The sequence below is a fragment of the Osmia lignaria genome, chromosome 7 (genome assembly GCF_051020975.1).
Source record: "Osmia lignaria lignaria isolate PbOS001 chromosome 7, iyOsmLign1, whole genome shotgun sequence".
In the NCBI taxonomy this organism is placed as follows: domain Eukaryota; kingdom Metazoa; phylum Arthropoda; class Insecta; order Hymenoptera; family Megachilidae; genus Osmia; species Osmia lignaria.
The window spans coordinates 3,937,134-3,958,478 of NC_135038.1; the positions used below are offsets into that span (position 1 = coordinate 3,937,134).

At 44.2% G+C, this 21,345-nt stretch overlaps 5 protein-coding genes across 10 annotated transcripts; 3 read left to right on the forward strand and 2 right to left on the reverse strand.

Moving 5' to 3' along the window:
• The first annotated feature begins 942 nt into the window (after positions 1-942).
• FoxK (forkhead box K) lies at positions 943-4,394 on the forward strand. Of its 2 annotated transcripts, XM_034335689.2 has the most exons (6): positions 943-1,103; positions 1,219-1,599; positions 2,014-2,787; positions 2,881-3,140; positions 3,263-3,365; positions 3,455-4,394. In XM_034335689.2, the coding sequence occupies exons 1-6, from the start codon at positions 943-945 to the stop codon at positions 3,627-3,629; spliced, it is 1,854 nt and encodes a 617-aa protein (XP_034191580.1). In that variant the 3' UTR covers positions 3,630-4,394. The 2 variants fall into 2 exon arrangements, with proteins under 2 accessions (XP_034191580.1, XP_034191581.1); XM_034335690.2 differs by lacking the exon at positions 943-1,103 and having other exon boundaries at positions 1,241-1,599.
• On the forward strand, positions 3,514-12,140 carry LOC117609398 (uncharacterized). Of its 4 annotated transcripts, none has more exons than XM_034335680.2 (4): positions 3,514-3,653; positions 7,509-7,705; positions 7,765-7,979; positions 8,053-12,140. In XM_034335680.2, exons 2-4 carry the CDS (start codon positions 7,609-7,611, stop codon positions 10,690-10,692), a joined length of 2,952 nt encoding a protein of 983 aa, XP_034191571.2. In that variant the 5' UTR covers positions 3,514-3,653; positions 7,509-7,608; the 3' UTR covers positions 10,693-12,140. The 4 variants fall into 4 exon arrangements, with proteins under 4 accessions (XP_034191571.2, XP_034191570.2, XP_034191569.2 ...); XM_034335679.2 differs by lacking the exon at positions 3,514-3,653 and adding an exon at positions 4,537-6,093 and having other exon boundaries at positions 7,515-7,705; positions 8,053-12,139; XM_034335678.2 differs by lacking the exon at positions 3,514-3,653 and adding an exon at positions 4,537-6,093 and having other exon boundaries at positions 8,053-12,138.
• Positions 12,141-12,328: 188 nt separating this feature from the next.
• LOC117609407 (uncharacterized) lies at positions 12,329-13,852 on the forward strand. The gene is made up of 2 exons (XM_034335701.2): positions 12,329-12,674; positions 12,752-13,852. The coding sequence occupies exons 1-2, from the start codon at positions 12,387-12,389 to the stop codon at positions 13,850-13,852; spliced, it is 1,389 nt and encodes a 462-aa protein (XP_034191592.2). The 5' UTR covers positions 12,329-12,386.
• Positions 13,853-13,907: 55 nt separating this feature from the next.
• Positions 13,908-14,980, reverse strand: l(1)10Bb (BUD31-like protein). Its single transcript, XM_034335704.2, has 3 exons — positions 14,749-14,980; positions 14,514-14,636; positions 13,908-14,449 (listed from the first exon to the last, which is right to left on the reverse strand). The coding sequence occupies exons 1-3, from the start codon at positions 14,840-14,842 to the stop codon at positions 14,232-14,234; spliced, it is 435 nt and encodes a 144-aa protein (XP_034191595.1). The 5' UTR covers positions 14,843-14,980; the 3' UTR covers positions 13,908-14,231.
• Positions 14,981-15,111: 131 nt separating this feature from the next.
• On the reverse strand, positions 15,112-17,298 carry LOC117609404 (methanethiol oxidase). 2 transcript variants are annotated; one of them, XM_034335693.2, is made up of 8 exons: positions 17,099-17,298; positions 16,865-17,034; positions 16,616-16,795; positions 16,249-16,552; positions 15,926-16,186; positions 15,513-15,846; positions 15,318-15,440; positions 15,112-15,250 (listed from the first exon to the last, which is right to left on the reverse strand). In XM_034335693.2, the coding sequence occupies exons 1-8, from the start codon at positions 17,112-17,114 to the stop codon at positions 15,199-15,201; spliced, it is 1,440 nt and encodes a 479-aa protein (XP_034191584.2). In that variant the 5' UTR covers positions 17,115-17,298; the 3' UTR covers positions 15,112-15,198. The 2 variants fall into 2 exon arrangements, with proteins under 2 accessions (XP_034191584.2, XP_034191583.2); XM_034335692.2 differs by having other exon boundaries at positions 16,865-17,028; positions 17,099-17,284.
• Positions 17,299-21,345: the final 4,047 nt, after the last annotated feature.

Consider the following 21,345-nt stretch of genomic DNA (forward strand, 5'->3'; position numbering starts at 1 on the left):
TATCTACATGTCAACATGAAGTAAGGTTATGTGTATTAAAATCAATGAAAGTACAGTTTAATTAATATTTAAATAGTACTTCGAACTATCATATTGCATCGTACTTTGTGTTGTATTTTATTGAGATTTTACATTTTCGATGATTCCGTAAGTCTTGTAGAGATATTTTCGGTGTGTTAAATTTCACGTCATTAACCTCAAAACAGCCGCTGAAAATATCGTGTCGTGTAGTGTTATTTTCTGTTCAAATTGAAAGTTATTGCGCGCGTATACGTCACGTGATACATTCGTATCATTCGAATTATAAATCAACAAAAAGCAAGGTACGTTTCTTCAGATAAGTTGAACAGTGCAAGAAACAGTAAGAAAGCAGAGACGTGGTACAATACATACAACATATAAGCAAGTGAAAAAAGAAAGTAGGTATCAGCGTAAATGCACGCCAATTATTTTCTTGTATACAACTATTTATCTTTCCATTGTAAATAATCAATATTTGGAATATCAACGTCAAAACATAACAATAACAACGTCGGTAAATAGATGACATAACGATGAAATAAATAATAAGATAGGTACACATGTTTCTTCACCTATGTACTTGCGTTTAAATTTGCAGCAAAGAAACTGGTGAACCTGGTAACTAACCTATCGATGTTTTCTTTTTTCTTTTTTTTTTCGTTATTACGTTCATTTTATAATCGCAATGCTGTTGTATGCAATTAATTTATCGTAGTAAATTCGTTGGTCAGTCGGTCAGTCGGTCGGTCGGTCGGTCGGACGGATGATCGATTGATCGATCGGTCGGATGAACGAACGGACGGACGGTCGGTCGGTCGGTCAGTTAGTTGGTCAATCAGTCAATTAATCGATCGATTACTCGATCGGTTGCTCGATAAATTTTGCAAACGATTTCATTAGCGTCGTAGTGAAAAATAATTAATGTATTTTCATGTCTTCCCTCTTAACGCTATCATCGATGTTATTAAACGATATCAATCCATGGCCTGGGTCAGATACTACAATTTTGACTCGTCATTCTTGTTCCTGTTCTATCCGTACGAACAGTGTATCTTTCTCCGACATTACTTCTTTCTCCGGCGGTAACTAACTCGTACTCTATCCGCGTCTATGTATCTAGTTATCTGTTCAGTTTATCTGTCTATCTATATCTATCTGTCTACTTGTCCTTTTCCTCTCTCTCATTCTATCCCGAAGGAGGGTTTGCTCACTCGGTGCTATGTCTACGTACTCCCGTACTCAGGAGAGCGACGCGTGGGCCCTTCTGGCACTGAAGTCGGCACCGGCCAGTCCGACGAAGATGCAGTGGAACCCGGAGGCAAAGGGTGCACCGATTGCACGACTGGAGGGTCGCGAGTTCGAATACATGGTTAGACAGCGACGTATCACTATCGGACGTAACAGCAGCAGGGGTGAGGTCGACGTCAACATGGGCCACTCCAGCTTTATCTCGCGACGGCACCTTGAAATATTTTATGATCACCCCTTTTTCTTCATGATTTGCAACGGTAAAAATGGTGTATTCGTTGACGGAGTCTTTCAACGAAAGGGCGCGCCTGCCTTTCAATTACCAAAGACGTAAGATATATTTCGAACTCTTTATCTAGTCAACTTAACCTTTCTTGCACGTTTCTCGGCATGCCAGTGGCCAAGCTCTTTGCAACTTCATCACACGATCTCTCTTCTGTCTGATAGTATTGTTTCAGTTGAATCGAAACAATACAGGATACAGTTTGTCATCGCTTTCTCGGCGATGACGATTTGTTTTTCTTTTTTTTTCTTTTTTTTTTTTTTTAACTTCAATTGCAAAAGTTTACACAGTAATGGTAAAGTTTGTTTTCAAGAGTAGAGACTTTGAAAGAATTTATTCCAATCAAGCACAATGGTACGGTCACTGGCAGCAATTTCTTTAGAGACTATGGTTTGAATTTATTTGTAGTTTCTTTAAAATTAGAGTAGAATAATACTACAGTATTGTTCCTTTTGTTACAGATGCACATTCAGATTTCCAAGTACAAATATCAGACTCGTATTTCAGTCATTAGTGGACGAACAGGAACAGAACAATGTACGCGTACCTTCTCCACCAAAACACAGAGCACCGTTGCCACCTTTACGTATCAATATTCCGGATACAGGATATAGCAGTCCGTTTCCTTCTCCCACTGGAACTATCAGTGCTGCTAATTCGTGTCCTGCTAGTCCACGAGCAGGACAGGGAAGAAGAAACATATCTGCGGACCTTCAAATGGTGGCAGTGTACGCAGCTGCTGTTGCCAATGATCCTCAAAATTCAAATTTGGAAAGACACGAGGGTGGACAGAGTTCTAGCAGACAGATAAGCCCTGAGCTAAGCGTGGACTCTAGATACAGAGGTGGAAGTAGTGCAGGACCGAATGGTACTGCAGCAAATTGTAGTCCGCCAAAGGACGATTCAAAACCGCCGTATTCGTACGCGCAGCTGATCGTTCAGGCCATAGCGTCCGCGGCGGATAAACAGCTCACGTTGTCCGGGATTTATTCGTACATTACGAAGAATTACCCGTATTATAGAACGGCGGATAAAGGGTGGCAAAATTCCATAAGGCATAATCTTTCGTTGAATCGTTATTTCATTAAAGTACCGAGAAGTCAAGAGGAACCAGGGAAGGGTTCATTTTGGCGAATCGATCCTCAGTCCGAAGCGAAACTGATAGAACAGGCATTTAGGAGAAGAAGGCAACGTGGCGTGCCATGTTTTCGAGCTCCTTTCGGTCTCTCGTCACGGTACATACGTTTTTTTTATACATTCTAATTAATGTATAACACGTAAGAAGATTTAAGCGAGAAAAAGAAATTGAAATGTTTAAACTGATGTAGGAGTGCACCCGCTTCACCGTCTCACGTAGGAATCAGCGGGTTGATGACACCAGAATGTCTTAGTAGAGAAACATCGCCAGGCCCAGAATCTTATCCGGACAGTTCTGTACCCTCTCCGGCTGGTCAATTGACTAGTCAATCCGCACCAGGATCACCCGGTCATCCGTACGCGCCCTCGAGCCAGTCGTCTCATAAGGGTCGTCTGATGCAACAGATTACCGTTGTCACGAACGGTGTTACGAGTGATTCAGCTAGAGAAGGTAATATTCTTTTTCTTTATTTCTTTTTTTAAGAGTATTTGTTCTCTTTTCGACACTTTCATTTTCATTGTCGCCTTGTCGTCCTCTCTACCTACCTGTTTAAATGTAAATTTAATTAATAGATAAGTATGTCGTATCCGGAAATGCTGCAGAAGAACATTCTCTTTCCCCGGCCGGTCAGTACAGTCCGGCTCCTGTTATTGTACAAACGACGTATAACTACAGGTAGGAGTTATGGATTTTTCGTACGTATTACGTTATCGTTGGTTCGATCTCGATGAAAATTAATGGTTATTTTCTGGTGTCGGGTGTAGCGGAAGTTTTATTGGTCCCGACGCAGGCGTCGGAGTTTCAAAGCGTCCGCACGAGGAATCGGATAGTTCTCCAGGTTCACCGGCACCGCTTGCAATCGTCGAAAGTCCCGAGCCATCCGAACACCAACAACCACAGACGAAACGTCAACGCGTTCACGATATGGACGATCATTGAATCGTTGTCCTATGGCATCGTTACGTAGGACATTTGTTACATTGCGCTAATTCGTTCATTGACAAATATATCTGCACGCGCGTGTACCCCCTCATACCTGTTCGTGTGTACGCCCGGTAAACGGATACACGCTTTAATATCCGATATGTCGAATCCATGCCCATAATCCATATCACGTCTTGATATCCACCTACATAAAACCCTCATGTTTGTACGCGCGCGTACAAATACGTACTACATGTACACGTTACACCCAATGCTGTACTATCATTCATTTTATTACATAATGATTAGTTTAGTCCGCGTATGGATAAATACTCGACCCAATTCATTGTTTTACGCAACAAGTGGGAACATTTTCATGCGAGGAAAGTGAGAAGACAATGTATTATTCCCATGTACCGTGTTCTGACTTGTATCGACATTCAGTTTCTCGTATTCGTTATCTTTTATTTTTTTCTTTTTTCTTTTTTTTTTTCTTTCTTTTTTCCTCTCTCTCCGGTTACATCGTGGACGAATCTGTATTATAACACGTATACCTGATATACGGTTAATCGAGTACATTTCCTTGGTCTTTTTTTATTTGCAGTGTCGGTACAGGGAGACGACGCGAGCTTTCGCGCGTTCGTAGCAAGAAGGGATTAATTGTTTCAAGACGTTTGTATAGAGAGGATACGTCGGATGAGAAACTAAGTACTTTGCCACGACGTGTATCGAAGAAGCTGAGAATCTCATTGTCGATAGAAAAGAAAAAAAAAAGGAGACGTTGCATTATTAGATCAGCCGATGTGGTTCGCGTGTACGCAGAGAAGGAAGAAGCTAGTATCTCCTGTCGTTCAAGATGAAAGGAGCCTCGTGCAGTCTTTGCAATTATTCTGTACACGTGTTTCGTTGAACGCGCAACTATCGCTGTAAAAGGTTTGGCAAAATCGGGAAAGACGTCGTGTTCCCGATCATTGTCGTTTTTTTCGCCGATCGATCGGTATCGATGATGCCGCTGTTCATGTTCGTCGGGATGCTCCGGGAAGCCGTAGACACGAATCGTAGATTGTAGTTGTGCGTACGATTCTACAAAGTTTCTATTTAAAGAACAAGCAATAATTTTACGCTGAATACGTCGATCGAAATTTCATTTTGACGTGCCTGTTTATCTAACGAAGATATTAACGTACTATAATCACAAACAGGAAGAGGTGATAGTATTTTTGTTGCCACTTGTAAATAAACTCTTAAACGAATAAGTACTTGTCGTTTCGAGCTGTTTCGTTCTCGTTCGTAGTGTCTCTCCTAGGTTTTTACCGCGTTGCAAACGATACCGATCAACTTGATCTCGGTTTCTCTCGTTAAACGATAGTGGAACGGTACTCGTCGGCCTGTTATTTGTACAGAGATGCAATTGTAATCCGGGTAAAAGTAGAAAAGAGACGTTTTTTCCTCGATAAGTGGATTGTAAGAGAATCGATTCGTCGAACAAGTAACGTACGAATTGAACATGATTGTTTCACGAGAGGAACAGCTGGGACCGTTTTGCTCTTTCCTATTTTTTTTCCTGTTTTCTCTCTGTTCTTCTTCTCTCACGATCGAGTTTTCGAAAGCGTTGGCTGGTCGAAACTAACTGCAGTCGGACGATAAACCTCGGGGGAGGGAACGAAGTTCCCGTTCGATTCGGAAGGGTTGACGGATTGACCGCATCCTGATTAACGAAACCTCTTATTTCTACTTTTAGACTTGCTTTATTGCTCCCGCGTTACCATTCGTTCGTACGTTTGACCATTTTATTTCTATTTTTATAAGCTTTCAGCGCATCACGAGGTTGTTCGTCGAACGCAAATCGCTGGTAATTTGGTCCATCGATTTCGAGCAGCGAGAAAAGAGGGTAAACAGGGTGAAAAGAGAAAGAAGGCGTCGTCGTTGTTTGTTAAGCTCCGAAACGGCGTACATTCTCGGGGCTTTTATCGATTTATTTATTTCGATCGATCGTTTGATTTGGTTGACACGGACGCCAGCGTAGGAAGGATTCCGGCACGATCGAAGAAGGGAAACGATGAGCAGCTAATTGAAACGATCCGCTCGAAAGGTACCCGATCGTTAAGTATCGAATGGTAGATCGCTGTCGAATGTGAAACTACTTTTGAAGTGGACACCGGAGCAAAAGGAGAAAAGAAAGAAGCAAAAAAAAAAGGATCGTTAGAGAAAGCAGAAGTGAAAAAGAGAGGGAAGCAAAGGGGGAGGCGAGAGAAGGCAAGAGGGAAAGCGAAGAAGAAAGAGGGTGTAGCGAGCTTGCGCGACGTTCGACCCGAATCTCTCGTCGAACGTTAAGCTAGCCAGCCAACCAGCCAGCCCATCCAGCTATCCAGCTATCCAACCATCCAGTTAGCCAGCTAGTCAACTGGACAACTTGGATTTAACCGTGTTCCAAGCTTTCCAGCCAGCCATCGATGGAAGCTCAGCTACCTTGTAACCGGTACAGTACCGATACCATATACCTTTTTTCCATTCTCATTGCCTGAGCTTTCTTCTATCACGATTACCATATACACTTCCATTCTTTCTATTTTCTTTTTATTTTGCTTACCATTTTTCTTCTATGCTTTCGATCTTCCTATCGTTAGCACAGCATCGAATCATTAGTGGGAAAAAAAGTTGCTCCTGTTTTACATTTGTGTACGAGATCGCGATCTACATAGTTGATCTCGCACGTTTGTGTACCTGTGTCGTGTGTGTGTGTGTATGTGTACGCGCAGGTTGGCATAGCAATAATTCGGCAGAAAGATTCGACGCGGTGTTAACGAAAACGAGTGGCTAGAGAAGCGGAGGAAATGTGAAAATTCCGATAAGGAAGACGGGGTTTTTCGGTGATTGCGATAACGAGTATGTTTCTGAGTACGGAGAGAAAGAGTTGTTTGCCAGTATACTTTCTACGTTGTTAGATAGATGCTATGGATATCTTCGGTTTCCATGATTTGGCGAAGGAACCCTGTCTGCGCGAGCGCAGTATTTAGCGCGTATTCGGTGTGCCGATACGATAATGCGAGGTATACCTTGAATAGAAAAAGGGATAAAGTGAAAAGGAAATGTCATTCGTTTCTGTCGCAACGAGTTCTTTGGTCTCTCGTCGAATTTGCGTGCGATTTCAAAGCTCGCGCATACCTTTGTAACCCTTTCCTTTCATCATTGCATCGTGACGTGCTGTGTTAAAACAATTAGTATCTTGCAAATGCGTTTTTTGTTTACTATCCGTAACGTTTCATCGGCCTATCGTGACAAATATAACATCGACCTCGTTACGGTGGTGGTAGTTGGAGGTGCAAGTAACGTTCCGCGCCTCCGTGTAACAGAATTTATTTATTTATTTGGGTTTCGTTGAGTTTGTTTAACAAATACAGGGTGTAGTGTACGATATCGTAAAAGCACGTGTTCGTACCGCGGTAATCGTTCATTACTTCTCTTTCTGTTCTCCTCTCGTGTTAGCTTCGAATTCAAAGTTCTACCGTTTCTCTTCGATTCGCGTAAGGATCGATTCGTGCTTTCTCATTTTTTTTTTCTTTACACCAAAGAGCTTGAAAATCGCGGTATCGATACGATAAAGGGGTAAATAAAATACGTGGAGGAGAGAGAGAGAGAGGAGATTATCAGGCGTAGAACAGTGGGAGGTAGAGAATATATGTATATGCGATTTGCTCGCTCCTGAATTGTCAACAAGAGGAGAGTTAACACGGATTGAATCAATTATAGCCCCGTTTTGGAGTGAACGGGTGAACCGACGGAACGAGCAACTTCCGGGCATGGTCAATTCATATAACGAGCAAATGAATTTCTGTTGAGAATTCGTCTTTGACGTAACCAACGCGAGGCTGACTCCTATAATTATGTTTATAGTTACAGGTGGACGGTGAAAAAGAACGAGCGATGCTAAGGAGAGAAATTGATAGATCGGATTGAGGCTTCGCGGAGACCGAAGTGGACCACCTACCTTGGAATGGTTATACCGGTGCTGTCGACCACTTGGGGCTGGGGATTCTTTCTTCTCTTCTTCTTCATCTTCACCAGCCCCAGTCCTGCCGCCATCCGTAGAGGTAACGCTTGCTTCAGCTCACCGTTCCTTCGATTTCCATTTAGCCGCAATTCGTTTCAGCTGATCGAGATCACTGCAATAAAACGGTAGAGATATACGAGGATGTATCGAGCCCGGCTGTGACCGCGGCGAATTGGGGGAAACCTCTGTCCTGTTGGTACCGTTTTCGAGCGTTTCGCGGAACACCGCGAGATTGGATTCTACGAGTACGTTTTAAAAAGTTTAAGGTCGGCGTGCTGGAAAATGCGACCACGTGCACCGGCGGTTACCTGCAGGTAAATTTTCATCTCGGTTTCTGCGTAACCAAGGTAAAGGATAGAAATTTTTAACGCGGTGTACAATTTTCAGATCGTAGATGGGAACACGAAAACGGAGGTGAGCAACCGGAAGGATCCGGGAGTGTATTGCGGGGAATCGGAACAACCGCAGACGTTCATCTCGGAAACGAGTTTCGTTCGAGTGATATTTCACGCGGACAACTTTACCGATCAAACGTACTTTAGCTTCGATTCACGAGCGGAACAACAGTACGAAGTGTATTTGAGGTATGGCCAACATCCGGAGCTTTATCCGAATCGGAGGGGCGAGATCGTGCCCGGAAGCTATTGCGAGCGAGTGTTCAAAGATTGCCGGCTGCAAACGTGTTACGTACAGAGCCCGGCTTATCCGGGCATTTACCCGCGCGCGTTGCACTGCAAGTACCGCTTGAACACGCGGTTACCATTTATAAAACTGTACATCGAGAACGAAGAGTTCAACATCGATGGGCAGAGATGCGAGAACATAATGACCTGCCCGATGAGACCGATAAGCTCCGGTTCGGAGCACTGCCCGTACGATTACATACGCGTGTACGACGGGAAGGACGAGAACAGTCCGGCGATCGGCACCTTCTGCGGCATGGGTAAATTCCCGTACAGCATAATCGGCACCAGCGAGGATCTCTACGTGGAGTTTGTCTCGTCGCCGGCCGGGCCACTCTTGAACACCGGCTTTCACTTCAACGTAGGAAATTGGCCCGGTCACGTGAAGACCGCGGGCGTTCGAAACGGCAGTTGCGACTGGTTGCTGAACAGCGAACCCCTGCGGAACGGTACCGAGGGTATATTCCTTTCGGTCGCTCATTGGTATCCACCGCACACCAGCTGCACCTATCTTCTGAAGGGTCGACCAGGGGAAATCGCCAGGCTCTACTTTCCCAGTTTCCGGGTGAATCGTATCGAGTCACCGATACAACCGTACGACGGCGATTGCGGCGAAAGTCTGACACTGTACGATGCCGATTGGCCGGACGACGCGAAGATCATCAAAACATTCTGCGACACCTTCAGCAAACCAATGGAGAAGCACGATTTCGTATCGAGCTCGAACGCTTTGTTCGTTAAGTTTGAGAGTAAAACTGGAAGTTATTCCGGTAGCTCGCTTTATTACTGGGCCCACTACGATTTCTTCAATGCGACGAGGTTCGGCGTGCCCGTGCCTGGAACGGAATGCGACGAGACATTTGCTTCGTGGAAAGGGCGATCGGGCCGCCTCCGATCGCCGCTAAACACTCTTGTTTACAAGCGACCAGGCGATCCACCGGCCGATCTTTCTTGTACCTATACTTTCATCACGGATAAACGATTGTACGCTCGAGTCATTCTCACTATCGAATCTGTCTCCTTTAAGGAACATCCGTACGCGCAGTGCGGTCATTGTTGGGACAGTCGAGTGGATCGATTGATCATTAAAGAACCGATCGTCGCGGATACGATGGATCAACAGCAACCGCAGGAACAACGTCAGCAATCGCAGCAGCAGCAGCAGCAGCAACAGCAACAGCAGCAAAGGAATATGAGTATCGGTAGAGGTCACTGTATTTGTCGATCAACGCCGACAGCAGGCGAAGCGAACCCCGAAGGGCAACAATCGGTGCTTCGAATCGTGTCGCGAGGGGAACGGCTCGAATTGAAACTTCTGGTGGATGGTGCCCACGCTGCGGTCAGTTATTTTAAACAATCGACGCCGTTGTTCGAGGCGAGATACGAATTTGCCCATAGCCCGTTGTGCGGACCGGCGATTCTGCCCGCCACCACCGACGGCGAGATCGAATTCCCTCATTACGAGGCTCTCGGATACGTGACTCCGCCTCGATCGATCAAATGCATCTGGGAACTGCGGGTACACCGAGACAGAGACGTCTGGCTGCACTTTGACAAGATCAAATTCGCCTCGCGATCCTGCGAGGACGGGAAACTGGAGATCTTTTTGCCCGGTAATAGCGAACCGTTCATCGGTATATGCGGCGAGAACGTTAGTTACGTTAGAGAGATGCCTAGAATATCAGCGGCACAGATCGCACCCCCGGGATTCAACGCCGGTGATCGTAACTCTGGGACGAACAGAGAATCGACTCTCGCGCAGACCAATCAGCAGCAACCGGTGTCGCCGTCGCCCTCCTCGACGGATCAGCAACAGGAAGAGTACGACGGTTGGCCGACGGTGATAATTCAGTTCACCGGCTCGATGGCTCCTGCGAGGACCGCATTCAAGATCGCTTGGACAGAGTTGTATCACTTACCGCGGGACGCCTCGGGAGCTTTGAACACGCAGAAGCTCGACGAGTATTGCGGGTTTCAGTGTCCGGGTGATGCCGGTTGCATTCCAGCCCGGCTGCTTTGCAACGGCGTGGTCAATTGCCCGTTGCCGGAATCTAGGTCCGTGTTCCGGAACTCGTACAACGGTAGCGGCTCGCTGACCATCGCTGAGGAACCGAACGACGAGTCTCCGGAATTGTGCGGAGACGATGCTCTCGGTAACCGCGGTAACGTGGCTGGATCTGGAAACGGTGTCGGAAATTTGGCGAGCGTAGTTGGTTCCGCTGGTTGGGCGGGTGCCGGATTAGGCGCCGGTCTGGCCATACTTGTCGCTCTAATTTGTTTGATCACCGTTTGCAAGATTTGTCGACGACGCGCTACCCCGAGAGACATCCACGTACCTTACTGACACGTATACAAATTCAGATTCAAATACGGACACCAGTTCGCTCTCTTTACTTTCGCAAGTGTGATCGACGGATGTAGCGGGTTTCGTACGTGTAATGGTAATCGCGCTACGACCGTTTCGTTCTTCTCGTTCGTCGGCGGGAAACGAAGAATAGCGGGAAAATTAGTTGAACGACTGATTAAATAGGTATAGCTAGGTAAGATAGGTTTACGCGCATCGTCGATCGACGAACTCTCGTCGTCGCGTGTGCGTAGTGATGCAATCCGCAGATCGTAGGTGGTAGGGTGAGAATTTCGAAACTAGATACAACAAGTAAAATACAATCGTTCGCCGGTAAACGCGGTGGTAAAGGGGTAAAGTATAATAGTAGGAACACGGGTCCGTGTGATTCGATTTATCTACGCACGTTTGATCGATGTAAATGGTGATTCGTCAACTTGTACGCAATGTAGTCGCGTTACATATCGTTAATAAGAGAGTGCCTGCGAATGTTCGCACGTGCGCGTCACGCAAGATACGCGCGCGTATGTTATTTCTTGAAGATATGCTGACAACAAATTTGTATATACGTATACGTAGCGTTTAAGAAGAAGTATTCATTATTTTAGAGTATAACCGGTGCAAACACCGAACGAGTAATCCTCCGCGTTGAACGAACCGTGACGAAACGAATCATCTTCTTTTGTATATAGTTCGCGTTCTATCCAACTGAATTTAACGAAATATATTTAGATTGTACGAGATAGAGTAACGAATCTAATAGACGCGCGATAACGTACGCATAAACACCAAACACCATTAAAAGTCAGAGACAGAGAAACCGAGGGACGATGCGACATTTATCGCGAATATTTGTTCGTTCTATCGATTCGTAGCCGTTTCTAAGTTGCGACAAAAAAAACCATCGATCGAGTCGACCGGGAGATTACCGTTTTTCGTTGAGCATCGTTCAGACGCGGTCGACTCGAACGATGGAAGAAGAGGCAACAGACACCGAATCGTTCCCGACAATCGTAACTCTTCATCCGCCAAGATACTCGATCGCTGCTCAATCTTTATTCGTTCAAACTATGTATTGTGCGCACTGGACGCTCTCGTATTTTTTACTCTTTTCTACCGTCACTGTTTTTACTTTGAACCATTCAATCGATGTGACCCATTTTTCTGTGTTCCACCTATTACCTTTATCGGTCATCCTCATCGTCATCATTTGTCATCGTCGTCGCCGTCGTCGTCGTCGATATCGCCATCATTATTATTATTACCACGATCACGTGAAACGTAATCGTTGTATCGTTATCGTTATCGTTATTACTGTTTCTCGTCGTTTACTCTCCTCGATACCATCGTTGCAGACATTATTGCTACTGCCAGTAACGTGTCATCATTATATTATTATATTTTTTACAAATAAAGAATATCCTTGGTGACGAGGTGAAGAAAGGTTGAACATTATTCGACGAATGTTCAGTTCATTTTGTTCTGTTAGCATGTTCAGTTAGAATATAGTCGATATCTTGTAGAATCGACTAATTTCTGTTAAGGAAATCGCGTAACCCTTACCACCGTTTACGCATCCTTATCCCCCTCCCTTCTAACCCTCCACTTCCTCTTTCCTTTCTCCTTCTTCCTGAAGAACAGTCAAATTGACAAGTGGTGAATTCTCCGTATCGAGGATTCGGTTGAAGAGCAAAATGAAATTAAAAGGCACGGTTAAACGGAATCGTGGACCTTTTAGCGTTACCTCCAAATCAAAGACTTCGCCGATGATTTCGAATATTCATGTAGTTACAGAGAATGTGCTGCTGCCGGTAACAAAGACGATCTTCACGAAATGCCATAGTGAAACGAATCGTTCGAAACGGCACGTGAAACTCGTCAAGCCGAGCCAATCTAACGATAACGTAATCGGACCTTTGTTAAAATCACCGTCTAATATACCAGGGAAGACGTATGCGAGTACGCTGCTCCGGGTCGAACAGGTGTCCTCTCAGCTGATTAACTTTCTGCTACGAAAGAAAGGAAAAATTTGAAATGTAACATGTCCGTATGTTTCCAGAGCAAGAGTGGATGGAATAGCAGAGAAAAGAAATTCCTTACAAATGAACGTTCCAAACCAAAGGAGAGTCAAAGGCAGCAACAGAGAACGGAATTACCGTTTCCCTGTCCAATTTCGATTCAACCTGTAACAGTAACACGTACGGCTGTATCACCGAACAGAAGTATCAAGAAATCTTCCAAATTGATGGAGCGAAAAGAAAGCCAGAATCAGAGGAACGTAGAAACTTCAAAAAAATCTTTGGATCTATTGGCTCTGTCGAACACATCGACTACAAACACGACAGCGTCCAGCAATATTTTCTCCAGATATTCTTTGATCTCTTATTGCGATTCCGCGTTAATGAAGATCGCTCTGATCGATCAAGTAAAGCAAACGTTATCCAGTAACGTTATCGATCGGATAAAAGAATCGTCGCGATGTTTAGTCGACTCGTCGACGTCCAACGGTTTCCTGGAGGCGATGAAGCATCAGGCAGCAGCGTTACAATTGTCCAAGCACGTAAAAGAATCGTCGCGATGTTTGGTCGACTCGTCGACGTCCAACAGCATCCTAGAGACGATGAAGCATCAGGCAGCAGCGTTACAATTGTCCAAGCACAGTCCTCAAAATTTGCGGAGAAATACAGCGGATCGTTCAACCTTCACCTTGCTCGTGGAAGATCAATCTCGATGGCGTTGCGAGGATACGTATTCACCTAGAAAGGAACACCCCTGCAAGATAAAGTATTCGTGGCAAGTGGTCGGTAAAGGTTCGCAAACGTCGCGCACGCTTTTGGAAAGTATAATCAAAGCGAACAGCTTCGACGACGAATCGATCCACCAGTGCGCTATCAAATATTCTTGGCAAATCATAGGGATGTCTACGCAAACTTCTAAAAGGGATTTTGCGATTGCAGAAGGTCACCCCATCGCCTCATTTTCACTCGCTAAAATAAAACGGCCTCGTAGCAATGTTATGAAGGCAAGCGAGCCTGCGCAAACCGTTACAGTCTGGCGAAATGGCAAAAGATTCATTTTATTGAATAATCAGTGTACGCAAACGATCGCCCATAAGACGAATCAAACTACTTTCCTTGAAATTCACAAAAAAAGTTATTGAATGATGAACGCATTGAAAGAAAGAGAAGCATTACACGTTTACCTTTGTTATTCTTGCTTTATTTAGTTTTTATCGTGTCACATTTCAGCTCAAACGACCAACTTAGTTTAATCACACGATTAAGTAGAAAATACCTCTCCTGTTGCGCATAAATGATCATGAAAGATCAAGATGTTGTTTCATTCACCTGTGCGCACGCGGTGTTTCAAATAGTCGCACAATGAATGTTAAGGTGCAAAATGTGCGATTAGTGGCTGACAGAGCCATAGAAATCCTCGAGCGGATGCTTTTGTCGATCCTCGGTAATGTTTCTACAGAATTACGTAACAAACGTTAACGAGAAGAATAAAAATAAAGGGCTCTTCGCGAATGGCAAACGTTATCCCGAACAGCCTCTGCAACCACAGTGAATGCATTCCACTATTCTACCCTCTTCAAGTTTCCCTTTCGGTACCCGACAAATGCAGTTTGTACCAAAATTTGTGTCTCTCGTTTGTATGCAACGTAAACAACACAAGTTTTCGTATCCGACTTTCTTCCATTTGGCGATCAAGTTTTTATCCGCTATGTTTTCGTTCAAGCAATAGTCGTACAATTCTGAAAAGAAAATGAGCTGGTACAAAGCACGAACGAAGTTTGAATATTAATAAAGCATACTAACCACGACTAATGGCTTTCCGCCTGTAATACAAATCGTATATGTATCGAGATTTTTGATGATGAATTTTAAATATCGGCCATAAAGATTCCTGTTTCCGCTTGCCTTCGTGAGGTTCCGTTTCAGCTATAATTCAAACACGGAACAAGAAATTACGTGGAAGATACACTGTTGAAAAGAAACAGATATTCTTTCAAACGCTTTCCATTCGTCTAACCTCTACGCGATATATTATTACCTTCTCGCATCTTCTGTTCCAATTCCTCTAAAGTTGGCTCGATAAGTTCCCAACCATCTGGTGGAGGTTTTTTGCTTCTTCGTACTTTTGGCATCTCTCTAATTAATAGAAGAACAATATTTAATTACCTCGAGAATGAAACACGTAAGCTTGCCAAGAGGACGAGTTTATTCTTAGTCGAACATAACCTAAAGCCGAGAAAACAACGGAACAACTTGAACGTATCGCTGTTCGATAATCGAATCGAATCAACTCGACGTAACGATAGTGCTGCGATACAAAACGCTTCGATACTGTGGAACGAAGAAGGAAACGAGAAAGCGTGCAAAATGTGAGTGAAACGAAGAAAAAGTGACAGGGAAATAATAGAAGAAACAAGGTTTATTGCAATATAGAAAATAGAAGAAATGTGCGTTGAAAATTTTATCGACAAATATTCGTCTGACGGACTCAAGCGGTTTCCGGTAACCATATGTCCGACGTACAATCGCCTCCTGGATAGCTGAAAGAAAAAATTGAAATTGTTACAGTCGGACGGAACGCGTAAAGGTATTTAAAAGGAAATTTACCGCATTTCGTGCGCAAGTAGAATGTCGTTTTTGTCCGCGCCAAAATCGACCAGAAACTGTTTGTCAAGCTTCATTCCACCGTTTTGAACGTCAACGTTCAACTTGACCATGGTCGAACCGTTCCTAAATAGCGACGCGTATTAAGTAACGATTATTCGTCAAGTGAAACTGTAATGATTCGATTAATAAAATTACTTGACGTGTTCGGGATAAAATTGTTGATCCCATGGTTTGAAAATCGACGTGGTCACGTATAAGCGTGTCCCGTCGAGGCTTAACTGAAGCATTTGCGGAGATCCATAAAGTCGACGACCTTTGATATAAACAGGATCCGGCTGAGCAGTCAACTCTTCGTCTTGAATTACGCGGACATTCGAGTCGTTGACGATCGATCCACCGAGAAATATTTGACCAGTTAACTTTGGATTGTCCGTGTCGGTAATATCGTATTGTCTGACATCTCCGTGAAGCCAGTTGGAAAGGTATAAGTATTTATCGTCAAGGCTGATCAGGATATCCGTTATCATTCCTAATGCAACATTTATGAGTTACAGCGTTCGATCCGTAATGGTAATACAATGGGAACGAGAACATCTTTATCGGCATACCTGTCATCCACGAACCGACCCAACCTTCCACTTGTTTAGGAGGGATTCGAATAACCGATTTGGCACACCACTTTGAATCCGGTGTTTTATCAAATTTGTAAATATTCGAAGTGACTGCACAACCGACGAAACCAACGGTGGCCTTTGGATCGTGCAGGAATCGAATTTCGAGAGGTGCTATTCCATCCTTGCCAAGATTAATCACCTGTTTCAATTTTCGTTCGCTCCAGGAATAAAAGTTTAAACTTCTGCCGTAGATTGCTGCGAGAAAGGGGGCGTTACGTACGAAGGTCAGAATGGAGAAAAGGATGAAAGAAACCAACCAGGATCGGAGCTGTCGGCCTCGGTGTAGCCGTTTTTGAAGATCTTAGGCGCGCTCCATTCGGACGCGACTAGGACATCGTGATACGGTTGGTACCAAAAATCGTAACCAAAGCCTGCTTTCTTATCCCCGCGAGTCCAGGTGCCTTTCACCTCGAACGTTTCGGAGTCGATGCAAAGAAAGTCTCCTTGGCCATCGCCGTTCGGTTTGCCCATCGTGGAAATCATAATTTCTCCGGTTGGCGCGCAATGGGTAGTGTGCAAAGTCGACACACCGTGTCGATGCACTTCGCTCGGTTCCAATACCTTTCGAACAACGAATCGATCATTCCTAAATCATTCCCGTTAATTTTCAGACTAATGGCAAACCTTCTTGATAGATGGAGCCCGTTCGTTGCTCGTGTCGATAAAGTAAACGCGATCGGACACGAAACCAGGCAGCACCAAGGTGTCTCGTTTACGCGGTTTATCGTAACAGCTGCTGCAAATGTTCCAACCGGAGTGATGAAGTTCATCGCCGACGTGGGGCATCCGTAGTTTATGGACAATCTGCGAATGATAACAGAAACAGCCGACAGAGAATCGTATCTAAATCGTTTCGAGCCGGCAGAACTGTACCTGACAGTAATTGTTGCTTTCAGGATCTACGTCGACGGTGGAGAGAACATCCGGTTTATTTGGATCCGTGTGAATGCAGACAACGTACATCAGCTTTTCGCGGGGACCTTCGAGCATTGCGGCTTTCGGCGACCTGTACCCGGGACCCACGCAACTCGAGCATTCTGAAACTTTGATGGTAAAACGCAAACTCAACGAGTAACTAGTGGCGATAACGATCAATTACCACTGTACCTTTGTTCTTCAGCATGTTAGCGTCGACTGCAACGTCAAAGAGAGTCGAGAAGATGGGATGCGATGATTTCAAGAGAGATCCAAGGGGAAGGAGGAACGACGCTGACCGGTGGCTGGACCGCTGTGTAGACACTAGCAGATTCTCGCAACTCGACTGACAACGAATGCCAGATAACGCGGTCCCAACTGCGACGCAAGTAAGTAGCAATTATTCTACTGGAAGGGGACGCGAATTTACAACACGCAGTCTATAGTGTTACGCGCAAGCGTACATTTGTAAATTCTGCCGCTCGTATCTATTGGACGAATCATCGTCCCGTGAAATTTTAAACGTCACCTTACGCGCGTACACGTGTAGCTATTTGAGCAAGCAGAGTACAGATATCTTTCAGATTGCGATGAAAAGTAACATTTATATATATGTATATCTATTTACGGAGACAGAGAGGACGAGTGGGAGAAAGGGAAAAAGACTGACGAGATAGAGGGATACGAAGTAGCAATATTTCTTTGACACTCGAATCATCGGGGCTAATTAATAGGGATACCGATTAAAGTGTTATTTTGAAGATCACACCCGGCTGTGACCGTTGCCTATGTCCGAGGTAGATTCGTGCCGTTTTTGACCAAGTATCGCGCATACTAGAAGATTTTCACGATGCAACATAATCAATCGTGCCAAACGATTTCTCGCTAGATTCGTCTGAGTCGTTAAGCCTTCGTATCCCGAATCGAGTCTGTCTACTTGTACGCTGACATTGTTGATCATTTCCATCAACAGTCCGTTCCTTTGTCTTAATTGAACGTCGAACTTTTTCGATGCTAACAGAGTCACTAAGCCAAGGGCGACGAGTATCGTTAGTCCCAAGAGAGTTCTTTGAGCGAACGTTGTCATCGCTTAGGAGAGTCGTTTCGTTCACAATCTTTTTCCAAGTCGCGCACCCTCTTCTTATTCTTTTTTCTCCTATCTCTTCATCTTCTCTTTCTCCTGTTTTATTCTCGCAATGGCAACAGTTGCAACGCGATAACACACGATTCTTGAATATATCGGCACTGCTCGATTCTTGGAATATGAGGAAAAAGATAAATTTTACAATCTCTACATTCTAATTATTTTTTTTTCTTCTCTTTTTCTTTCCTTTCATCGCACACCCGCTCCTTGAACGGTCGACGTATCCAGGCCCGATGCTCGATGCTCGATACTCCATACTCAAATTTTCGGGCTAGTCGTTACGCGTTTGTCGTTCTTTTTCTGGCGCTACGCCCACGTTTTTTATCTATTATTAAAGAAGCGATGCGTGGTATGCAGTCAAGCACATTTCGTCCTGTACAATTTTACGTGTTTCACCCTTGCCTCGTTGTGTCAGCTACCGACCTATCATTCTTCCTCCTCATTCTAGTCATTTTATAAATTCCTCTTGCTTTATGCAAATTTATTTTCTCCCTCGAAACAGGCTGTTAAAGAATTTAAAAAAATCAAAGCATAAACGAGATTAATGTTTCGTGTAGTTTCTAAAATCATTTGCGCAAAATTAATTTTTAAAAATTCCATCTCTGTGCCATCTATTAAAAAACAACCGAAACTACTCGACGACTTACCGACTTCGGCAGTCTCAAGTTTTTTAATAGATAGCGCAACGGTCCAGTTGCGATATTTTATTGGCAATTTTATTTTGTAAAACAAAGATAGACTAAAGCCCTTAAATACGAAACGGATAATTATATTTTTTGCCTCTTTGCATTTAATAGTAAGTACAACTGTTTATTTATTTGATGGAGGGAATGAGAACAGCTGACGTTCAGTGAATACCGATGAGTGTACCAACCTGTTATTTGGCAAAGGGACACTCGAGCTGTGAACTCTGATTCACACTGTGCGTCAGCCAAAGTGCTTAGTTTCCTCCTCTAAATTCGGGAAGTACATTCCGCAAATTGAGAGAGCTACGAGAAATTTGACCGTTTGCCAGAAACACTTACAAAAAGAGCATAACGAAGCGCAATAAGTTTGACAGAAACTCTGTTGTTTATTTGGAACGCACCAAGTGCGACAAATGAATTTGTAAATATCCGGATATGCAATTAAAAGGTGTAAACAATTTGCTTAGGAAACATTTTTTTTTTTTCATATTAGTTTTCCGTTTTGAAATTACCACCATAAAAGATAACTACCACCGTCATCTTTCGACAAAGTATTAAACCATGATCTAGTTCGAAAGAACCGCCACAGTTAGTGTTGCTACTTGGCGTTAGATGGTACCAGCGGCGTTATTTTCAAATCGCACGTCAATGCAAAATAAAAAGATTTAAAAATAAGTCTTACATGTTTCCAATGACATAAGGATACATTGTGTAATTTTTAACATACCAAAATTCTACTATAAGATTGATTTCACAAAATTGACGACCAGGAAAACAGCATCGAAGAAAAGGAAAAACACTTCTGATGTTTTCTTTCTGAAAGTCGTTCTACTGCGACATATCGAATGACAATGTTTACGGGAAATAAACTTCCCGGCAAGTTAGAGAAGGAAAACATTATTACAACATTATGATTAATGAGCGTCGCTAATAAACAGTACGTAACATCATTAAACTACGACGCACGTGCGATTTGAAGAAATTATTCCGTAACTCGATTATTTTAGTCGCAGTATCGGCCAATAATTTTGAATTATAATAACTCACGAATACTATCATTCGCTGTGACATCTGTCACGAGGATCTGCGCAGGTAGAACTGCGCAGGTAGAACTGCGCATGCGCGTGCATCCACGAAACGCGCACCTTGTATAAATAGAGGCGGTGAAAGTTTGAACGGCCAGTACGGTGCGAAAGAGCGTCGCATACTAGTCCGGAGTGCGAGTAGCTGATTTTTCACGGTACTTTACGTAAACGAGTCATTGACTCTGCGCGTGTTCAGATTTTTTTCTGAATTAATTTTTAACAATCTTATCGTCGAACCAAATCGATTGGGGGACATTCAACTGGTATCTCGTTGAAGTTGAAGCGAGTTGAAAGGAAGAAATAACGCAGCAAGCGAGATGCCAGCCGACGTAGCAATGCATACTAACTTCCTGCAATTTAACCAGTCGAGCCTGAAGGACTCGAACGTGGATTCTTGCTGGAACACGGAGAACATGAGTGGCTATATGACCTTGGTAGGTCCGAACGGTCATCGTCAGGGCGTTCAGGTGAAGGTCTACCGGACAAGCGTTGAACATTTCACCGTAATTTATCCACAGAAGAAGGTGTGCAGACCATTGGGCGTGTTGAACTTGAGAAACACGACGATCGAGCGTTACGGTGACGAAGGATTCCTCGTAAGGCAGAAAGGTTTCGATTCACCAATCGCGTTAACCTTTCTGATGGAGAATAAGAAAGAGCTCGATTACTGGATAATGGCCTTCACCGCGAGAACGAGCCCGTTGATGCACCAGAGCAGCCTACCGATCGTCGAGGAGGAAGAGATCTAAGGACGATCACCTTGTTAGCCAGGCGAGTCGTGACATTTCGTCGTTCACGGCGAATGGCCGAAAGCCAAAACGATCAATTCCTCTCCGCAATAATGGAGAGCGCACTCGAAAAGAAAAGTATTACCATTTAAACCCCCGCCTTCTTGATCCAACGTCTCCATCTTCCTGTGTGCGAAATCGCCGTTTTTCATTGGATCTGTTTAATTTACACGAAGAACCACTTTTCTCAGTTCGAGAAGCATCCGTCAAATACGACCGTATCCGTGGTCGATCTGGACCGAGAAACGGAATCGTATACGGCCAATTTCTAAATCGGCTCCACCCGATTTATTGGAAACAAATCGAGTGAGCGAATCATTCGGAAGGTGTTATCGGGAGTTGAAGAGGAGTACCGCGAGGCCATGTTGTCACTAGGCTCCAGCAACTAGCAGCATCATCGATCCTAGCCAGCCATGACCAATCGCAGCGTTCCTTCTAGCCGGCGCAGCGTGTTGCTTGAAACGAGACATGGAGATACGAAGGAAAATCAAAGTCTTCGAAACGAGAAAGGAGAACACACGAATATGGAAGGAGGAAAAGGAGAAGGAGTAGGAGAAGGTGGAGAAGCAACAGAGGAGGAGGTCAACGTTTCTCTTATGGGGCTACCTACACGCGAGCCCGAGTGTGCACTGCTGATTCTTCTCTTCTTTCCGGCGAAAATAACCGTTAACTTTGACCTGGCAACTGCAAACTACCGCGTATAGCCTCTGATTAATAGTTAAAAAGAGGATCCTGA

What these genes read in the sequence shown, in the direction of transcription:
- LOC117609407 (XM_034335701.2), top strand. Translation starts at nt 12,387, where the DNA reads ATGAAATTAAAAGGCACGGTTAAACGGAATCGTGGACCTTTTAGCGTT. An exon ending in CGCTGCTCCGGGTCGAACAG is followed by an intron (nt 12,675 to 12,751) that starts GTGTCCTCTCAG and finishes GTATGTTTCCAG; the next exon opens with AGCAAGAGTGGATGGAATAG.
- LOC117609398 (XM_034335680.2), top strand. Translation starts at nt 7,609, where the DNA reads ATGGTTATACCGGTGCTGTCGACCACTTGGGGCTGGGGATTCTTTCTT. An exon ending in TCCTGCCGCCATCCGTAGAG is followed by an intron (nt 7,706 to 7,764) that starts GTAACGCTTGCT and finishes AATTCGTTTCAG; the next exon opens with CTGATCGAGATCACTGCAAT. An exon ending in GCACCGGCGGTTACCTGCAG is followed by an intron (nt 7,980 to 8,052) that starts GTAAATTTTCAT and finishes TACAATTTTCAG; the next exon opens with ATCGTAGATGGGAACACGAA.
- LOC117609404 (XM_034335693.2), bottom strand. An exon ending in GGGCTCCATCTATCAAGAAG is followed by an intron (nt 16,553 to 16,615) that starts GTTTGCCATTAG and finishes GTTGTTCGAAAG; the next exon opens with GTATTGGAACCGAGCGAAGT. An exon ending in CTACTTGCGCACGAAATGCG is followed by an intron (nt 15,251 to 15,317) that starts GTAAATTTCCTT and finishes TTTTTCTTTCAG; the next exon opens with CTATCCAGGAGGCGATTGTA.
- FoxK (XM_034335689.2), top strand. Translation starts at nt 943, where the DNA reads ATGTATTTTCATGTCTTCCCTCTTAACGCTATCATCGATGTTATTAAA. An exon ending in GCCTTTCAATTACCAAAGAC is followed by an intron (nt 1,600 to 2,013) that starts GTAAGATATATT and finishes CTTTTGTTACAG; the next exon opens with ATGCACATTCAGATTTCCAA. An exon ending in GAGTGATTCAGCTAGAGAAG is followed by an intron (nt 3,141 to 3,262) that starts GTAATATTCTTT and finishes TTTAATTAATAG; the next exon opens with ATAAGTATGTCGTATCCGGA.